Consider the following 18,092-nt stretch of genomic DNA (forward strand, 5'->3'; position numbering starts at 1 on the left):
CCATTAATGGCATCAGTTCATAAGCAAGCCAATAAGTAATTATTGTGGCCATAAAGGTAAAAGGTAGTCCCCTGTGCAAGCTCCAGTCGTTTCCGACTCTGGGGTAACGTTGCTTTCACAACGTTTTCATGGCAGACTTTTGACGGGGTGGTTTGCCATTGCCTTTCCCCAGCCAGCTGAGTACTCGTTTTACCGACCTCGGAAGGATGGAAGGCTGAGTCAACCATGAGCCAGCCACCTGAACCCAGCTTCCGCTGGGATCGAACTCAGATCACAAGCAGAGCATGGACTGCAGTATGGCAGGTTACGACTCTGTGCCACGGGGCTCTTTATTGTGGCCATAGGTCATGACAAAATCTAGCATGATTCTCAAAGAGGAAAAGTCACATCATAAACTTAGAATCCTAGAGTTGTAAGGGACCTCCAGGGTCATCTAGTCCAACCCCCTGTACAATGCAGGAAACTCGCAAATACCTCCCCCTAAATTCACAGGATCTTCATTGCTGTCAGGTGGCCATCCAGCCTCTGCTTAAAAACCTCAAAGGAAGGAGAGCCCACCACCTCCCGAGGAAGCCTGTTCCACTGAGGAACTGCTCTAACTGCATTGTTTAAAAGTGACCATGTGTTGTTAATGCAGTGAAACCCTCAAGTCATTAAAACCCTTTTTGTCTGACTAAATTGAAGTATTAATGCAGGGGGAATCTAAAGTGGGTTTTTCTTGGGGGGGGGGGAGGTGCAATTGATGTAGCTGTACCACTTCTGAAGCAAAAAAAGGCTATTTTAAAAATTGTCCTCTTTCTGTTTTGGGGAAAACGTTGTTTTTGCTTGATTGAAGAAGAAGAAAAAGAAGAAGAAGATATTGAATTTATATCCCGCCCTCCACTCCGAAGAGTCTCAGAGCGGCTCACAATCTCCTTTCCCTTCCTCCCCCACAACAGACACCCTGTGAGGCGGGTGGGGCTGAGAGAGCTCTCCCAGCAGCTGCCCTTTCAAGGACAACTCTGCGAGAGCTATGGCTGACCCAAGGCCATTCCGGCAGCTGGAAGTGGAGGAGTGGGGGAATCAACCTGGTTCTCCCAGATAAGAGTCCGCACACTTCACCACTACACCAAACTGTCTCGCCTGGTGGACCGATGGGCTGGTCTTGTATGAACATGGAAATCACTTTCTCGGTCCCGCATAGATAAAACAGAAGACCTCTTTGGCTCCACAGAATGCAGGGCATATCCCTCTCCGCTCACTGAAAAACTTCTGAAGGCTTTTGTTCAAATCTGAGGCAAAGCCTGTCCTTACCAGACATTTTTGTGACGTTCTTAACCAGTTTGTCTCAGTCTATCCCAATGACTTCGAGCCAATCTCATGTCCCACATCTGAGGCGGACTGTGTTGGATTCCTACATCTCAAGGAATACAAAATAGTTTTATAAGATAATCCCTCCCTTCCCTTTCACTGCTTTTTTAAAAACTTCCTAGGAAGTGGTTCCTTTCCCCTCCAGCAATTGTCACTACTGTCAACGTCTTTTCATCTCACAGAATTTTTGTTCGGGTGGAATATTTGAAACTTAACTGCTTGTATAACTTCTCTCTCTTCTTCCCTGCTTATGTGACCTGCCCCGCCCACCCCTCCGGTTCCTTTTGGAGTATTATTTCAATTTGCGGTAATATTCTCTCTCCCCCAAGGAATGCTTTGGAATTCAGCCTCTTTCCTCTCTTGCAGTTTCTCCAACTGTCATTTTCAACAGTCTCTCACCTGCCATTCCGGCCCCTTCGTTCACTGTCGTGGCCTTTACCTGCATTCTGGAAGGCAGGATAAGTTAAAAAAAAATACTAAAAGAAACATTTTCTTTTGTCTGGAAGCCAGCCTGCACTGGAGTAAGCAGTGAAGTGGCCAAGTTTGCGGATGACTAAATTCTTCAGGGTGGTGAGAAGCAGAGAGGATTGTGAGGAACTCCAAAGGGTTCTGTTGAGGCTGGGTGAGTGGGCGTCAACGTGGCAGATGCGGTTCAATGTGGCCAAGTGCAAAGTCTTGGCACATTGGGGCCAAGAATCCCAGCTACAAATACAAGTTGATGGGATGTGAACTGGCAGAGTCTGACCAAGAGAGAGATCTTGGGGTCGTGGTAGAGAACTCACTGAAAATGTCAAGACAGTGTGCGTTTGCAATAAAAAAGGCCAACGCCATGCTGGGAATTATTAGGAAGGGAATTGAAAACAAATCAGCCAGTATCATATTGCCCCTGTATAAATCGATGGTGTGGTCTCATTTGGAATACTGTGTACAATTCTGGTCACCGCACCTCAAAAAGGATATTATAGCATTGGAAAAAGTGCAGAAAAGGGCAACTAGAATGATTAAAGGGTTGGAACCTTTTCCCTATGAAGAAAGGTTAAAACGTTTGGGCTCTTTAGCTTGGAGAAACGTCGACTGCGGGGTGACATGATAGAGGTTTACAAGACTATGCATGGGATGGAGAAAGTAGAGAAAGAGGTCCTTTTCTCCCTTTCTCACAATACAAGAACTCGTGGGCATTCGATGAAATTACTGAGCAGTCAGGTTAAAACGGATAAAAGGAAGTACTTCTTCACCCAAAGGCTGATTAACACGTGGAATTCACTGCCACACGAGGTGGTAGCGACTACAAGCGTAGCCAGCTTTAAGAGGGGATTGGATAAAAATATGGAGCAGAGGTCCATCAGTGGCTATTAGCCACAGTATATATGTTTGTGTGTGTATATATATGTGTGTATATGTGTGTGTGTGTGTGTGTGTGTCTGCTGGGGGGGGGAGCCAGCCTGGGGCTCCTAAAGGCATGGGGGCCTCTAGGCCAGTGCCTTCTTGGCCTAATTGTTAATCCGGCCCTGATTGCTATTGGAAACCAGTAGTCATCAGTGTGGGACCTATTTTTTGGGCTCCACAGGACACAGTGCTATCCACACACACACCCCACACACACACCCTGCATTCTCTATGGCTGCAAGGAGTCTGATTGCACTGATATATAGCTCTAGCACTTTGCTGCCGAAGCACTCCTTTCGTGCATGGAATGTCTTTGTGAATGAAAATATCAGATATCTATTTGCGATTGAATATGTTTCAGTATTTGAAAGATTGAATCTTGTGAGTGTGGGTGTTATGAGAGAGATGAACTTCACCTGGTGTATCACCCCGACATTATGATTGTACTTGTATTGTACTTCTATTGGTTAAAACGCTTGGGGCTCTTTAACTTGGAGAAACGTCGACTGCGGGGTGACATGATAGAAGTTGACAAGATTATGCATGGGATGGAGAAAGCAGAGAAAGAAGTCCTTTTCTCCCTTTCTCACAATACAAGAACTCGTGGGCATTCGATGAAATTGCTGAGCAGTCGGGTTAGAATGGATCAAAGGAAGTCCTTCTTCACCCAAAGGGTGATTAACATGTGGAATTCACTGCCACAGGAGGTGATGGCAGCTGCAAGCACAGACAACTTCAAGAGGGGGTTAGATAAAAATATGGAGCAGAGGTCCATCAGTGGCTATTAGCCACAGTGTGTATATATATATAAAAAAATTTTGGCCACTGTGTGACACAGAGTGTTGGACTGGATGGGCCATTGGCCTGATCCAATATGGCTTCTCTTATGTTCTTATGTGATGTCAACCTAATTGTTTATTGGGATTGCAATTTAAAAAGACCAAAAAAAATCATTTAGAAAATTAATAGTTTGCATTTGTTATATATATATATATATCAGGGGTGGCCAACGGTAGCTCTCCAGATGTTTTTTGCCTACAACTCCCATCAGCCCCAGCCAGCACAGCTGATGGCTGGGGCTGATGGGAGTTGTAGGCAAAAAACATCTGGAGAGCTACCGTTGGCCACCCCTGATATATATCATAGTGATATATATATATATCATATATATATCATAGTGATATATATCATCTGGGGGTCGGCAACCTAGTCTAATGGATCTCCCGTGAAGAGCCAACATACAGCACCGTGAGCAGAAGACGTACTTAAACACGGTGTCAAACACATTTGGATCTGACTTAAATGAGACCTTGTTGGGCGAGGCCTGGCCATGTCGGGCTGGGCCGTGTGTGTTCCTATTTAGGATTCGGTAGTAGAGATATAAACTTTTTAAAGGAGACAGACTTAACATGACTAAAGATTTTTTCAAAAAAAACCACCTTCAAATAAAACATGCTTGCAACATTAGCACTTGCTGGTCTTGAAGGTGCTTTCTTTGTATTTCTCTCGTGGGATCCAGGGAACTGGGCAAAGGAAGCTCTGGCTTTTTCCCTCCCTGCCCAGGGGACCAGGAGAGGGAGGAGACTCAAACAATGGAGAAAATCTGAGGTTTTGCTCTGTAGCTCCTGTGCGATTGAGCAAGCCTTGCAAAGCAAGCTGAGATGCAGAAGGAAGCAAGAGAGAGGGAGAAGGAAGCAAGAGAGAGGGACAAGGAAGCAAGAGAGAGGGACAAGGAAGCAAGAGAGAGGGACAAGGAAGCAAGACAAGAACCAGTTGTTCAGAGTCCTCCGGGGGCCTGATTCGCCTCCCGGGCCGCATGTTTGACACCCCTGATGTACTAGATAGATAAAGCTATTGAACTCATGGCTCAGGCTTAATTGTGCTGTTATGTTTAGTGGTGTTGGGCAGTTCCTCCTCCCCCCCTCTCTTTTTTTTGGGGGGGGGGGGGTAAAAGCATTTCAAATAAAGCAGCCCAGCTATGCTCTGCTCCTGACAACCGGGGACGACTGGAGGCTTAATTGGCAGCTTTAAAAAAACAACCACCGCAACCCACGCACAACAGGGATTACCCACAAAACACTTAGCCAAAAGCATCCAGGTTGGCTTTTCTGACAGCATCACGAAACCGCAGCTATCCTGTCTTCAGGCCCTCAAGCCAAAGGAGATAACCAACCGCAGCCTTGGGGCAGCTTCCCTTTCGTAAAGCGTCCTAACAAGGATGTAATTAAATCCGAGGCGCCGCTAATCATCGTTCTTCCAAGCTGCATGAGGATCAACGCCAAGAACACTGCTGACTTAAGCCACTGACTGCCTCACCGCTGCGTAATTTCGTACCAGCCAGGTAGTCTGAAGAACAGCACTTTAAAGATGCCATCAGGGTTTGCAATCTTTTTTTAATGTAACCGATTTTATATATATGTCTTTTTTAATGTGGCACATCACCCAGAGCCTGGCACTAGCTGGGAGAGGGCAATTCATCAAAAGTAAATAATAATAATTAATAATAAATCTGGGCTTTTTGGTAGCAGGAACTCCTTTGCATATTAGGCCACACCCCTCTGATGTAGCCATTCCTCCTGGAGCTTACAGGAGACCCTGTACGAAGAGACCTCTAAGCTCTTGGAGGATTGGCTACATCAGAGGGGTGTGGCCTAATATGCAAAGGAGTTCCTGCTACAAAAAAAGCCCAGCAGATAGCGTATTGCAAGCTTTTCCTTTTCTCTCTCTCGCTCTCTCTCAAAAAAAGGATATAATATTTCAACGAGATTCAAATCCAATTGCACTTCAAGAGCCCAGCAAAATTTTCAGGGAATGAGCTTCCAAGAGTGCAAGCTTCCTTTATCTGGGCTTGCCAACCTCCAGGTGGTAGCTGGAGATCTCTCAAAAACTACCATTGCTCTCCAGACAAGACCAGTTCCTCTGGGGAGAAATGGCTGCTTTGGAGAGTGGACACTGTGGCATTACGCTCTGCAGAGAGTCTCTTCCCTCCTCAAACTCCCACTTTTCCCAGGCTCCGCCCCTCAAATCTCCAGAAACTTCCCAACCTGAAGTTGGCAACCCAGTGCTTCATCATAGCTCATGGAAGAAGCTATGACTGTCTGTGAGGAGCAACTGGACTCAAATAGACCGTCACAGTTACCCGCAGAAAAAAATGTTTTTTTCAAGAAGCTGCTCATTTCAAAGCCCCAAAGCATTCGATTAATATTTGGACCGGCAAGATTAAATCTAAATGTATCCCATTTATTCCATAAATAAAGGAAAGGAAAGGTCCCCTGTGCAAGCACCAGTCGTTTCCGACTCTGGGGTGACATTGCTTTCACAACATTTTTATGGTAGACTTTTGACGGGGTGGTTTGCCATTGCCTTCCCCAGTCTTTTACACTTTCCCCCCAGCAAGCTGGGGACTCATCTGACTGACCTCGGAAGGATGGAAGGCTGAGTAAACCTTGGGCTGGCTACCTGAATCCAGCTTCCGCCGGAATCAAACTCAGGTCGTGAGCAGAGAGTTCAGATCACAGTACTGCTGCTTTACCACTCTCCGCCATGGGGCCACACTCATAAATAAAACATGCACGTTATTTGAGTCCTCCAGTTTCAGAAGAAGGTTGAGGATTCCCACAGATGCTGTGCAGAGAGCAAGCGTCAGAACCAGACACTTGGCCAGCTCGACTCATCGAATTTTGCAGCTACAGCAACTCCAGTTCTCGCTTTGGCCCCTGCTATCCATTCTGGCACGCGCTCCAGAGGCTTTGACCCAAATCGTCAGTGAAGATTTTCCCTGGAAATATTCATGGACAACTGGCTGGCTGGGGAAGGGAAGGGCCATGGAAGGGAAGGAACCCTGCGAGAGAACCAAGCCAAAGAAATACACACTGAAGGTCATCCATTCCCCCAGGCCCATCCCCAGGGCCTCTTGGATTTCATTTCTGTCGCTAAAAGCCAAGGCCCTGCCGCTCAAATCGTGATCCTTCAGCCTCGCTTTATACTGCTGGGCATTTTCCTCCTTCAAGCCCAGTTTGTCCATCTGCAGAAAGACCAAAAGCAAAAGGTGGGAACAGACAACTGCATCCCATGCGCTGCAAGCGCTTTAAATCATCCCTCACAGAGGACTGGGAATTGATGGGCTGAAACCAGCTGGTGGATTATACTAAACGTCTGTATCATCCCAGGACCCAGAATTGGATGCCAACCTCCAACTGGGGCTTGGGTATCTCCCGGAATTACGACTGACCCACAGACTACAGAGATCAGCTCTCCTAGAGAAAATGCGCTGCTTGAAAGGCACTACGGTGCAATTAGTAGACTGATCAAAGCCACCAAGTATTACACCGTCGTTCAGTTTGCAAAAATATATTACAAGGATTGTGTACAGCAGGGGTGGCCAACGGTAGCCCTCAGATGTTTTTTGCCTACAACTCCCATCAGCCCCAGCCATTGGCCATGCTGGCTGGGGCTGATGGGAGTTGTAGGCAAAAAACATCTGGAGAACTACCGTTGGCCACCCTTGCTGTACAGCACATTATAAACTATACAATAACGATAGAAGCCAGCGGTGCTAGGGCCTTTTAAAGTAACAGAAACGCCAAGGGACCAAAAAAACCCATCCCCAAATGAATAGCTATACGTCCAAACTTGGAAATAGTCCAACTGAAATTCACAAGGTGGGTGCTTCTGAGGAACGTAGCTTCAACGCAGCCGCTCTCTTAAAAAGACGTCTCTCTAGATTTTGATGACGTTTCAATTGGTGTTATTTACTTAAAATGCAAATATTTAAAGGTACCCTTAACTATTAAAACAAAAATTTATATTCTTTTTTTTTTTAACTTAATCATTATCAAAAATTGTCCAATGTCCTTTTATTTTCCACTCTTTTCCTACATATCTTCTGCTGGCAACTCACAACAGTTCTCACTCCCAAGCAACGTGACTGCTGTCTGTGGGCCAGGGTTCATGGGAATCTGTGCTTTGTAAACCCTTGGATTTATGTACAAATTACCTACTTGGTTCAAATCGTTTGTCAGGGATAGGACTCAAAGGGTTGCTATCAGAAAGCAGCAGTCATTGGTATGGGACCAATCTCGTGGGGTTCCTAAGGCACAGCGGTATCCCCCATGCTTTTCAAATCTCTCATATATGTAAAGCTCTGAAGACAAATCATTCATCGCTTTGGGGTTTGTTGTCATCAATATGCTGATGATACCTAGCTCTTTTTCCTTCTGTTATCCAAATCCCTTATTGGTGATGCGGAAGAGATCCTGATATACTACCTGGGTGCAGCGGTTCACTGGCTAAAAATGGACAGATCAGAACTAAACCCTGAAAATGCAGAGGTAATGCTGATTGGGAAGGCAGAGGCCAAGAAGGTCATTTTCCTCCCCTCTTTTGATGGAGTTCAACTGACCCTTGCTGACTCGGTTAAAAGTTTGGGGGGTTATACTGGATCCAGCTTGATTACTGGAGAAGCATGTGAATGCAGATCCTAAAAAGGCTTTCTTCCAACTTAGCATAGCCCGTAAGATGGCCCCGTACCTTGACATACCTCTGAGGGTGCAGCCTGGAGAGGGTGGGGTTTGGAGGGGAGAGACCTCAGTGGAATGTAATGCCATGGAGTCCACCCTCCAAAGCAACCATTTGAAACGGATAGAAGGAAGTACTTCTTCACCCAAAGGGTGATTAACACGTGGAATTCACTGCCACAGGAGGTGGCGGCGGCGGCTACAAGCATAGCCAGCTTCAAGAGGGGGTTAGATTAAAATATGGAGCAGAGGCCCCTCAGTGGCTATTAGCCACAGTGTGTGTGTGTGTATATATATTTAGCCACTGTGTGACACAGGGTGTTGGACTGGATGGGCCATTGGCCTGATCCAACATGGCTTCTCTTATGTTCTTATTTTCTCCATGAGAACTAATCTTGGTATTATGGAGACCAGCTGTAACTTCGAGAGAGTTTCAGGCCCCGCCTGGAGGCTGGCAACCTAGTCTTAATGTCTCACATGCAGAGCGTAAGACGTACTAGACAGATATATTGAACTCACGGCTAATTAATGTTAAAATATTTTTGATGGTGTCGGGCAGTTTCTTCCATCCCCTCTCCCCTTTTTGTTGCAGCATTTCAAATAAAATAATCAAGCCACGCTCCTGACAACGGGGGATGATTTGAGGCTTAACTGGCAGCCAAACAAACACCCACACAAAAGGCATTACCCACCTAAGCCAAAGGTATCTGCGTTGGCTTTTCTTACAACATTACAAAACCACAAATATTCAAGGAGGCATCCGACCGCAGCCTTGGAGCAGCTTCCCATTCATAAAGCGAGTCATAACGAGGACGTAATTAAATCCGAGGTGCTGCTAATTGCTGTTCCTCCGAGCTGCACAAGAATCGATGCCAAGAACGCAGCTGACTTAAGCCACTGCATCACCATCTTATAATTTTGTACCATCCAGGTAGCGTATTGTGAGGTTTTAATCTCTCTCTCTCTCTCTCTCTCTCTCAAAAAAAGGATATTTTTCACCTAGATTTGAATCCAGTTGCACCGTAAGAACCCAGCAAGATTTTCAGGGAATGAGCTTCTAAGAGTTCAAGCTCCCTTGCCAACCTCCAGGTGGGTAGCTGGAGTTTTCCCAAAAGTACCCCTCATCTCCAGACGCCAGAGATCAGCTCTCCTGGGGAAAACAGCTGCTTTGGAGAGGGGACATTATGGCATTATACCCTGCTGAGAGTCTCTTCCCTCCCTAAACCTTCTCCAGGTTCTATCCCACAAATCTCCAAAAACTTCTCAAACGAGTTGGCAACCCAATGTTTCATGATTATGGTGGTAGTGCTGATGGTGATGATGATATTGGATTTTATACCCCACCCTTCACTCTGAATCTCAGAGCAGCTTACAATCTCCTTTACACCTTTCTTCCCCACAACACCCTGTGAGGTAGGTGGGGCTGAGAGAGCTCTCACAGCAGCTGCCCTTTCAAGGACAGAGTCTCAGAGCAGCCTACAATCTCCTTTGCCTTCCTCCCCACAACAGACATCCTGTGACGTGGGTGGGGCTGAGAGAGCTCTGACAGAAGCTGCCCTTTCAAGGAGAGCTCTGCAAGAGCTATGGCTGACCCAAGGCCATTCCAGCAGCTGCAAGTGGGGGATCAAACCCGGTTCTCCCAGGTAACATAGCTCACAAATGGAGCTTTTGACTCTCAAAAGTTCGTATGCCAAAAATCTAGTTGCTCTGTAAGGAGCGACTAGACTCAAATTGAGGTGCAGTCCAACGCAGTTACTCTCTGAAAGATTTTTTCAAGAAGCTGCTAATTTAAGCATTCGATTAATGTACAGGCTGGCAAGATTGAATCTAAACATATCCGATTTATCCCGTGAATAAAACTCATACATTATTTGGGACCTCCAGTTTCAGAAGATTCCCACAAAAACACAAATCTCCCCAACTGTGCTCCTTAGGAAGGGAGCAGGCATCAGATCCAAACCCGCTGGACCAGCTCGAATGCTCGAATTTTGCAGCCACAGCGAGCCCAGTTTTCTCACTTCAGCCTCCGCTATCCATTCTGGCGCACACACCAGAGGCTTGGACCCGAATCATTGGTGAAGATTTTCCCTGGAAATGTTCAAGGACAACCGGCTTCCTCTCAAGGCATTCTCCTGCAATCCTAACCAGTTCTTCTCCTTGCACAGCAAGGCTGGGGATGCCGTGGGAGGGAAGGAACCCTGCGGAGGAACTGAGTCGAAGAAATACACGCTGAAGGTCATCCATTCCCCAAGGCCCATCCCCAGAGCCTCTCGGATTTCGTTTCTGTCGCTATAAACCAAGGCCCTGCCACTCAAATTGTGCTCCTTCAGCCTCGCTTTGTACCGCTGGGCGTTTTCCTTCTTCAAGTCCAGTTTGTCCATCTGCAGAAAAACCAAAAGCAAAAGGTTGAAAGAGACAATTCCATCCCACGCAGCACGAGTGCTTTAAACCATCCCTCCCAGAGGACCGGGAACTGACGGGCTGAAATCAGCTGGTGAAATGGAACTAAACATCTGTATCATCCCAGAATAGGATGCCAACCTCCAGCTGGGGCCTGGATATCTCCCAGAATTACAACTGAACCCCAGACATCAGAGATCAGCTCCCCTAAAGAAAATGGCTGCTTTGGAAGGTAATAATAATAATAATACATTTTATTTGTATCCCACCCTCCCTGCCGAAGCAGGCTCAGGGCGGCTCACAACATGTAAATTCGATATACAATAAAACATTCATACAATTCAATAAATAATACATTAAATAAAACCATCATTTTAAACCCACATTACTATTAAAAATTAACATTTATGGTGCTACATCTCAGACCTCCAGTGTATTTAGTGGTGGAAACGTCAACAGCGGATAGACCCTATGGAGTTATTACCCCACTGAGTTCTCTGCCCTCCCCAGATTCCACTCCACAAATCTCCAAGGATTTTCTAACCTGGTATTGGGCATCCTAAACCCAGGAAGGTGCAGAGATCCACAGTTGACCACATGGCTGTCCAAAGAAGGTCACTTGCAGAAGGGAGAGTTAAAGGTTAATGGTAGGAAGTCCTTCTTCACCCAAAGGGTGATTAACATGTGGAATTCACTGCCACAGGAGGTGGTGGCAGCTACAAGCATAGCCACCTTCAAGAGGGGGTTAGATAAAAATATGGAGCAGAGGTCCATCAGTGGCTATTAGCCACAGTGTGTATAGATATGTGTGTGTGTGTGTATACACACATATATTGGCCACTGTGTGACACAGAGTGTTGGACTGGATGGGCCATTGGCCCGATCCAACATGGCTTCTCTTATGTGACACAGAGTGTTGGAATGGATGGGCCACTGGCCTGATCCAACATAGCTTCTCTTATGTTCTTCTGTGACACAGAGTGTTGGACTGGATGGGCCATTGGCCTGATCCAACGTGGCTTCTCTTATGTTTTTATGTGACACAGTGTTGGGCTGGATGGGCCATTGGCCTGATCCAACATGGCTTCTCTTATGTGACACAGAGTGTTGGACTGGATGGGCCATTGGCCTGATCCAACATGGCTTCTCTTATGTTCTTATGTGACACAGAGTATTGGACTGGATGGGCCATTGGCCTGATCCAACATGGCTTCTCTTATGTTCTTGTGTGACACAGAGTGTTGGGCTGGATGGGCCATTGGCCTGATCCAACATGGCTTCTCTTATGTTCTTATGTGACACAGAGTGTTGGAATGGATGGGCCATTGGCCTGATCCAACATATCTTCTCTTATGTTCTTATCTGACACAGAGTGTTGGACTGGATGGGCCATTGGCCTGATGCAACATGGCTTCTCTTATGTTCTTGTGTGACACAGAGTGTTGGACTGGATGGGCCATTGGCTTGATCCAACATGGCTTCTCTTATGTTCTTATGTGACACAGAGTGTTGGACTGGATGGGCCATTGGCCTGATCCAACATGGCTTCTCTTATGTTCTTATGTGACACAGAGTGTTGGACTGGATGGGCCGTTGGCCTGATCCAACATATCTTCTCTTATGTTCTTATCTGACACAGAGTGTTGGACTGGATGGGCCATTGGCCTGATCCAACATGGCTTCTCTTATGTTCTTAGAGTTCGTTCTAGGACAGGCGTGGCCAAACTGCAGCTCAGGAGCCACATGTGGCCTTTTCATTCATATTGTGCGGCTCTTGAACCCCCCCCCCCCCCACTGCCCATTGGCTGACCTGGCAAAGGCATACCTCTCTCTAAATCACCTCTCCCAGTCGGTGGCTTGAAGAATGCGTTTAAAGTTGCTTTCTTTCCTCCTCTTCCTCCCTCCCCTATCTATTTTCCTTCCTTTCTTCTGTCCATCCGTCTGTCTTGCAACTCTCAAACATCTCACATTCACGTCTTGCGGTTCTCGAACATCTGATGTTTATTCGATGTGGATCGTTAAGCAAGTTTGGCCACCCCTGGTCTAGGATGTCAGTGCATTAAGGTTAGCATACATATCTTCCCTCTCCCTTTTTCAAGTACAGCCACTGGGATTGCTTTCTCACAAAAGATAATAGGATGGGGGGGGGGGGGTTTGGAATATTAACCCTTTCTTTCCCTGCCATTTTCTTGCTGGAAAAAGACATGCACCCCAAAACTGCTTTTACTCCGTCCTGCTGGGGAAAACTGAGAGATGCCTGTCATGTACTGACTTACAGAGGTGCCTTAAGGACTGCTTTCTCCCACCTAAACCTACCCAATCTCTCCAACCATCTCTGGAAGTCCTGCTACAGTTCCCCTGGCCATCTAACGCTAGGCAAGTGACAACCTGAGAAAAAGCTTTTTGGCCATCTGAAGCCAGACACATGGCAACCCAGAAAGGGCCTTCTTCATCGTGGCCCCAAAACTTTGGAACTCCTTCCTCAGGGAGAATTGTCAATCTCTTTCATCAGTGTCTTCCGCCCATATGTGAGGATTTTTTCCCCCCGTTTCATTTGGCATACCACCGCTAACGGTTACTGGCCCTCCTCCCTGGCTCTGGTGTTATTTGTGTATGTGTTTTTATTGAATTATGTTATCATTTAAAATGTTTTTTTTAATTCTTCGAATTTTTTAATATGCGCCATCTTGGGAACCCCGAGACTCCCAATTCCTGGCACTGAGAGATACAATCCCGCTTCCACCTACCTCCCGGCAGACTTCTTCCACCGACATCCTCATCAACACGCATTTGGAGAGCCCCAGAGACTTCTTCGTCCTCTTCAGGCTGTGGCTGCCCCGCAACAACTCCATGTGCCTCTTCAAGGAGGAGTCCAAGTTGACCGTAAAGGGCAGGAAGAAGAGGGCGTCCTCCACCTGGAACCGGCCACAGAGAAAGATTTGGAACAGCTCAGGGTCCCCGTCCAACTCTAGTAGTTTCTCCAACTGAGCTCTGAACATGTCGAGCTCCTCCACGTACTTCTCGTACACATCCCAGAGGAAGAGGTTGTGGGCCAAGTGGCACCCGTGTGACAAGCCCAAGTGACTCGTCTGCTCGTCGTCCTCAATGCACTGCAGGATCCAGCTCAAGCGGCAAGGCCACTGGTTGGCTAGGAGGACCCAGGCTGCTGCCTTCCGCGGGCACAGCTTCTCCCGGGGGACTTCTGTCGCCATGAGTCTGACCGTGACAGAGATGCTGTTGACAATCCTTTTCATCTGCACCAGGTTGTCCGTCATGTATTCTTTCATGCTTTCGTCCTGGAGGAACTCCAGAGCCTCCTGGATTAGGTCTTTGGCTTTGAAGCCTTTCCCACACCTCCCTTTGGGTGGCTTTTGCCGTTCAGGAACCACAACCACCAAAGGTATCTCAGCATCTTTTTTTTCCTGCCTGAGCCTGTTATAGTCCACAGAATCCCCACAAGGACACAAAGCTGATCCTGGATCCTGAACAGAATCCCCACAAGAGCACAAGGCCTGGTTTTCTCCCGTGTTTCTCTGCTGGGAATCCGCTTTGAGTTCTTCCTCGTCTTCAAAGCTTTTCTCCAGCTCGTGTCTCCAGTCCACAATATTTTTAATCATCTGCATCTTGGTCTCGCAGTCCATCTTGGGAACCGAGAAGGGCAAAGTGATGATGCGGTTCAAGAACTCGTAGCCATTGTTGGCCATGCCTTTCATGAACAAGGAACTCTCTACACAGCCCACAATCACACTCGGGTCCACCGCCAGGATGGAGATGAAGGGTGCCTCATAGTCCGAGAGAAGGATGTTCATGGCATCCAGGACACCCACCACTTTGTCAGGGCTACACCGGTCCAAGCTGGAGATCACCAGCACCACACGGAGCTTCCTCCGTTGGAAGATCTCCATGAACCGGAGGAACCTGGCGACGACCTTGACTTCCCTCTTGACGTTGCTCATGAAACCCAGCTGGGCGCTGAGGTCTGTCCGGTTCATCTGCCTCTCCAGCTGCGCCTTCTGAGTGATGATGACATTCCTTGCCACCATGATAGCCATCCTGATACCCGCCGCCACAGTGAAGCCGACCGCCGTGGCCCCGACACCCTCGACGAGAGCAATGGCGTCTCCTGAAGTGTCACCAACAGGTATCCCAAACATAAAGATGAGGACGGCCACCCCAATGGCCACTCCAGAAACTAGGACGACAGCAGCCCACAATGGAAGGCAGAGGAATTTCTTGCTGACCCATTCTTTATCGAGAGGTGCATGAACAATACCAGATTTTCTGCCCACAGCCCTGTAGAGACTCATGGGGGCAAGACCGAAATAACCCTCGATACCATCACACAGAGCAGTAATCAGTCCTGCCCAGAGTTGATCGCTGCCAGCGTATTCCCAGGCGCTAAAATGGATAAAGAGGTGCCGCACGTTCTTCCTTTGCTTGTGCTGCAGGGTCAGGACGGGACGGTAGAATATCATAAGGAAGACGAGAGAGACCAGATCCCAGCCTGAGGCCTCGCGCTGTTTTGTCCTCGTCCGCTGAAACTCCTGCTCGTCTTTTTTCAGCGACTGAAGACGCATGTACTCTGAGGGGAAAAAGAAAATATTTAGGCCACAGATTCTTGTGAACTGTAAGCCTGTTTTGATACCCATTCATTGTATAACACTTTGATTTTGGAAATCACTTGAGAACCGATTCGAACCAGCTGTTCAGCTGGACACTAAGAATCCTTGGGCACAGCAAAATCCGTGCATTTGTTTATTTCCTTTCCTTACAGTGCACCTTTCTTGCGAGACTGAAAGCAGATTACATGGCATAAAACAGTGCAAATAGCACAGGAGATCTCATAGGCAATGCAATAGAATTAGCCTTACAAAAATGAGAAAGTGCGAAACAATAACTATCAGGTAAGCGGTGCAGAAAATGGAATTCAAATGGAAAGAAGAAAAAGGGCAGGAGATAAAGGACCAAAAGGGCAGGTTCCCTAGTCCAAAAAATTGTGAACAAGGGCTACTGTAGGAGCAGTATTTGGGGGAGGGTTTTCATTTAATTGTGTATCAGGGAACTCTTCCGCCATTGTTGGGCAGAGCTCCAACTATGAATTGATGCCTCAAATTATTTTCTGTGCCCCCCCTGCCCCCGCTATGTGGGACCATGGAGTTGGGTAAAGGTTAATGGTAGGAAGTCCTTCTTCACCCAAAGGGTGATTAACATGTGGAATTCACTGCCACAGGAGGTGGTGGTGGCTACAAGCATAGACAGCTTCAAGAGGGGGTTAGATAAAAATATGGAGCAGAGGTCCATCAGTGGCTATTAGCCACAGTGTGCAGAGAATTCTTCTGGAATCGAGATCACATAGTAGGACAGTGGGAGAGGCTCAATCGACTGCATCCAACCTGTGTCAACAAGGATAACCCCATGAGAAACGGAGATGGATACCTCCCCTTGGTGGTTTTCACTCTTAAGAGGCTCGTCCTCTGCTCTCTCTCTACTGACTCTTTCTAATACGACCTCCTCATCCAGCAGGAGTTAGCTACATAGCCTATGGAATTCATTTCCACTGGACAAGGCATGTCATTATCTTGCTCTCTAAAGCCGGGTGCAAGAACTTACCTTGGATCCTGCCCAAGAGAAAGCTTGTGCAGTGTCCCCATGGGGCATAGAAGCCCACCGTCACAGGAGTGGCGACACAGTAGAGGGCCTTCGCTAAGGAGAAGCAGTAGGCGTCGTCTTTGTTCTGGAATTCTGCATCCGGAGCCAGGTGGGTGAGAACAGAAGACAAACCCATGTGAGCCCAGGCAGAGAGTGGTCTTAAATGCCACCATGGGAGCCCTTTTAGTTGAAATGCTGACAAGGGTGAAATTTACGCTATTCGAGACGTTTATTTTAAAGCCATATTTCCAAATCAATCCCGCTATCAACATTTGTGTTTACGTCAGCCCCGTCTGCACTCCACCATTTTACTTTTGCAGAAGTAAAATAGTTCTGATAACCACCACCCTTTTGCTCCCTGCACATGACAACCCCCTGGAGCACCTGTCTCGTACTCTCCCACGTGGTAGAAATCAGTGTAGGCTACAGGAGGCCGTCTAGCCACGGATTACTGCCCCGCAGGACCAAAGCATTTGATCTCTGCTGTTGGGCTCACGATTCACTGGCAGAGCATTCTCTTTGTCAGCAGCATGGCCACAAAGACAGAGATGGCATCTACGGGAAGAGACGGTCCCACAGGTATGTTGGTCCCAGGCCGCGTAAGGCTTTAAAAGTCAACACTAACACCTTGAAACAGATCCGGTACTCTATAGGCAGCCAGTGCAGGCCACGGAGCATCTGCCACATGCTCACCCGTACAGGCGATACAGTCAGCAGGCGAGCCGCCGCATTCTGCGCCCGCTGCAGTTTCCGGATCAGTTTCAAAGGCAAGCCAGCGTACAGAGAGCTACAGTAATCTAGTCTGGAAGTGACCATTGCAGGGGTCACTGTGGTCAGGTCTTGAGGGAGGGGGGAGATAGATATGGTGCTAGTTGCCTGATCTGCTGTAGATGGTAGAAGTCAGACCTGGCAGCCGCTGTGACCTGGGCCTCCACAGAAAGTGAGGCATCCAGCATCACTCCCAAACTCTTCACCTGTTGGGTCGGCACTAAAGCAGCGCCGTCCAAGGCTGGGAGTTGGGTGCACGAATGCCCCCCCCCTCGACTCAGGCACAGGAACTCCGTCTTAGTTAGATTTAACTTCAGTCATCTTATATTGTCCTGCTGGACCATCCTGTTTTACTGAATATTGTAACTGAATACCGCCACTGGCTGCAATCCTATCCTATCCCCTGGCTGGAAACTCTGTATACTTCATTGTGCAACTTGGGCTAAATATTTGCCACTTAACTTGATTCATAACAAGCACCTGGGAAATTTGGAGCAAGCCTTAGGGCCAATTATGCATTACAATATACACGAGTCTGCCATGGGGACTTGCAGCTACATTGTAGACCAGACCCTCGAGGTCACTTGGTGTGGCCCTCGGAGATTGCTGGGCCAAACCGAGCCACGTGGCAGCCTCCCTGGGGCCTGGCTGGCCAGCAAGGATCGTGGGGCCCAGCCACGCTGTGCAGCAGCCTCCCCAGGGCCAGGCAGGGATCGCAGGGCCCAGATGTACTGTGCGGCAGCCTCCCCGGGGCCTGGCTGGCCGGCCAGAATTGCTGCAGGGCCCGGAAAAGTTACTGTCACAGTTCAGTTCGCACTTGATTATCCCAGAGGGTGTGGCCTAATATGCTAATGAGGGTGTGACCTAATATGCTAATATTAGGGGATGTGCTCTAATATGCTACTGAGTTCCTGCTGAGCTTTTTCTACAAAAAAGCCCTGGACCTCTGCATTTGCCTATGGCAGTGGGCCCTGCGTGTGTGTGTGTGTGTGCCAGATTAGGCTCTCCCCACATGACTTCAAA

At 47.8% G+C, this 18,092-nt stretch overlaps 1 protein-coding gene across 1 annotated transcript; it reads right to left on the minus strand.

The window, feature by feature from the left end:
* Positions 1–10,073: 10,073 nt before the first annotated feature.
* LOC132585905 (NTPase KAP family P-loop domain-containing protein 1-like) lies at positions 10,074–16,437 on the minus strand. Its single transcript, XM_060257782.1, has 3 exons — positions 16,263–16,437; positions 13,400–15,234; positions 10,074–10,633 (listed from the first exon to the last, which is right to left on the minus strand). Exons 1-3 carry the CDS (start codon positions 16,435–16,437, stop codon positions 10,322–10,324), a joined length of 2,322 nt encoding a protein of 773 aa, XP_060113765.1. The 3' UTR covers positions 10,074–10,321.
* Positions 16,438–18,092: the final 1,655 nt, after the last annotated feature.

Source organism: Heteronotia binoei, chromosome 17, assembly GCF_032191835.1.
Source record: "Heteronotia binoei isolate CCM8104 ecotype False Entrance Well chromosome 17, APGP_CSIRO_Hbin_v1, whole genome shotgun sequence".
Taxonomy (NCBI): Eukaryota; Metazoa; Chordata; class Lepidosauria; order Squamata; family Gekkonidae; genus Heteronotia; species Heteronotia binoei.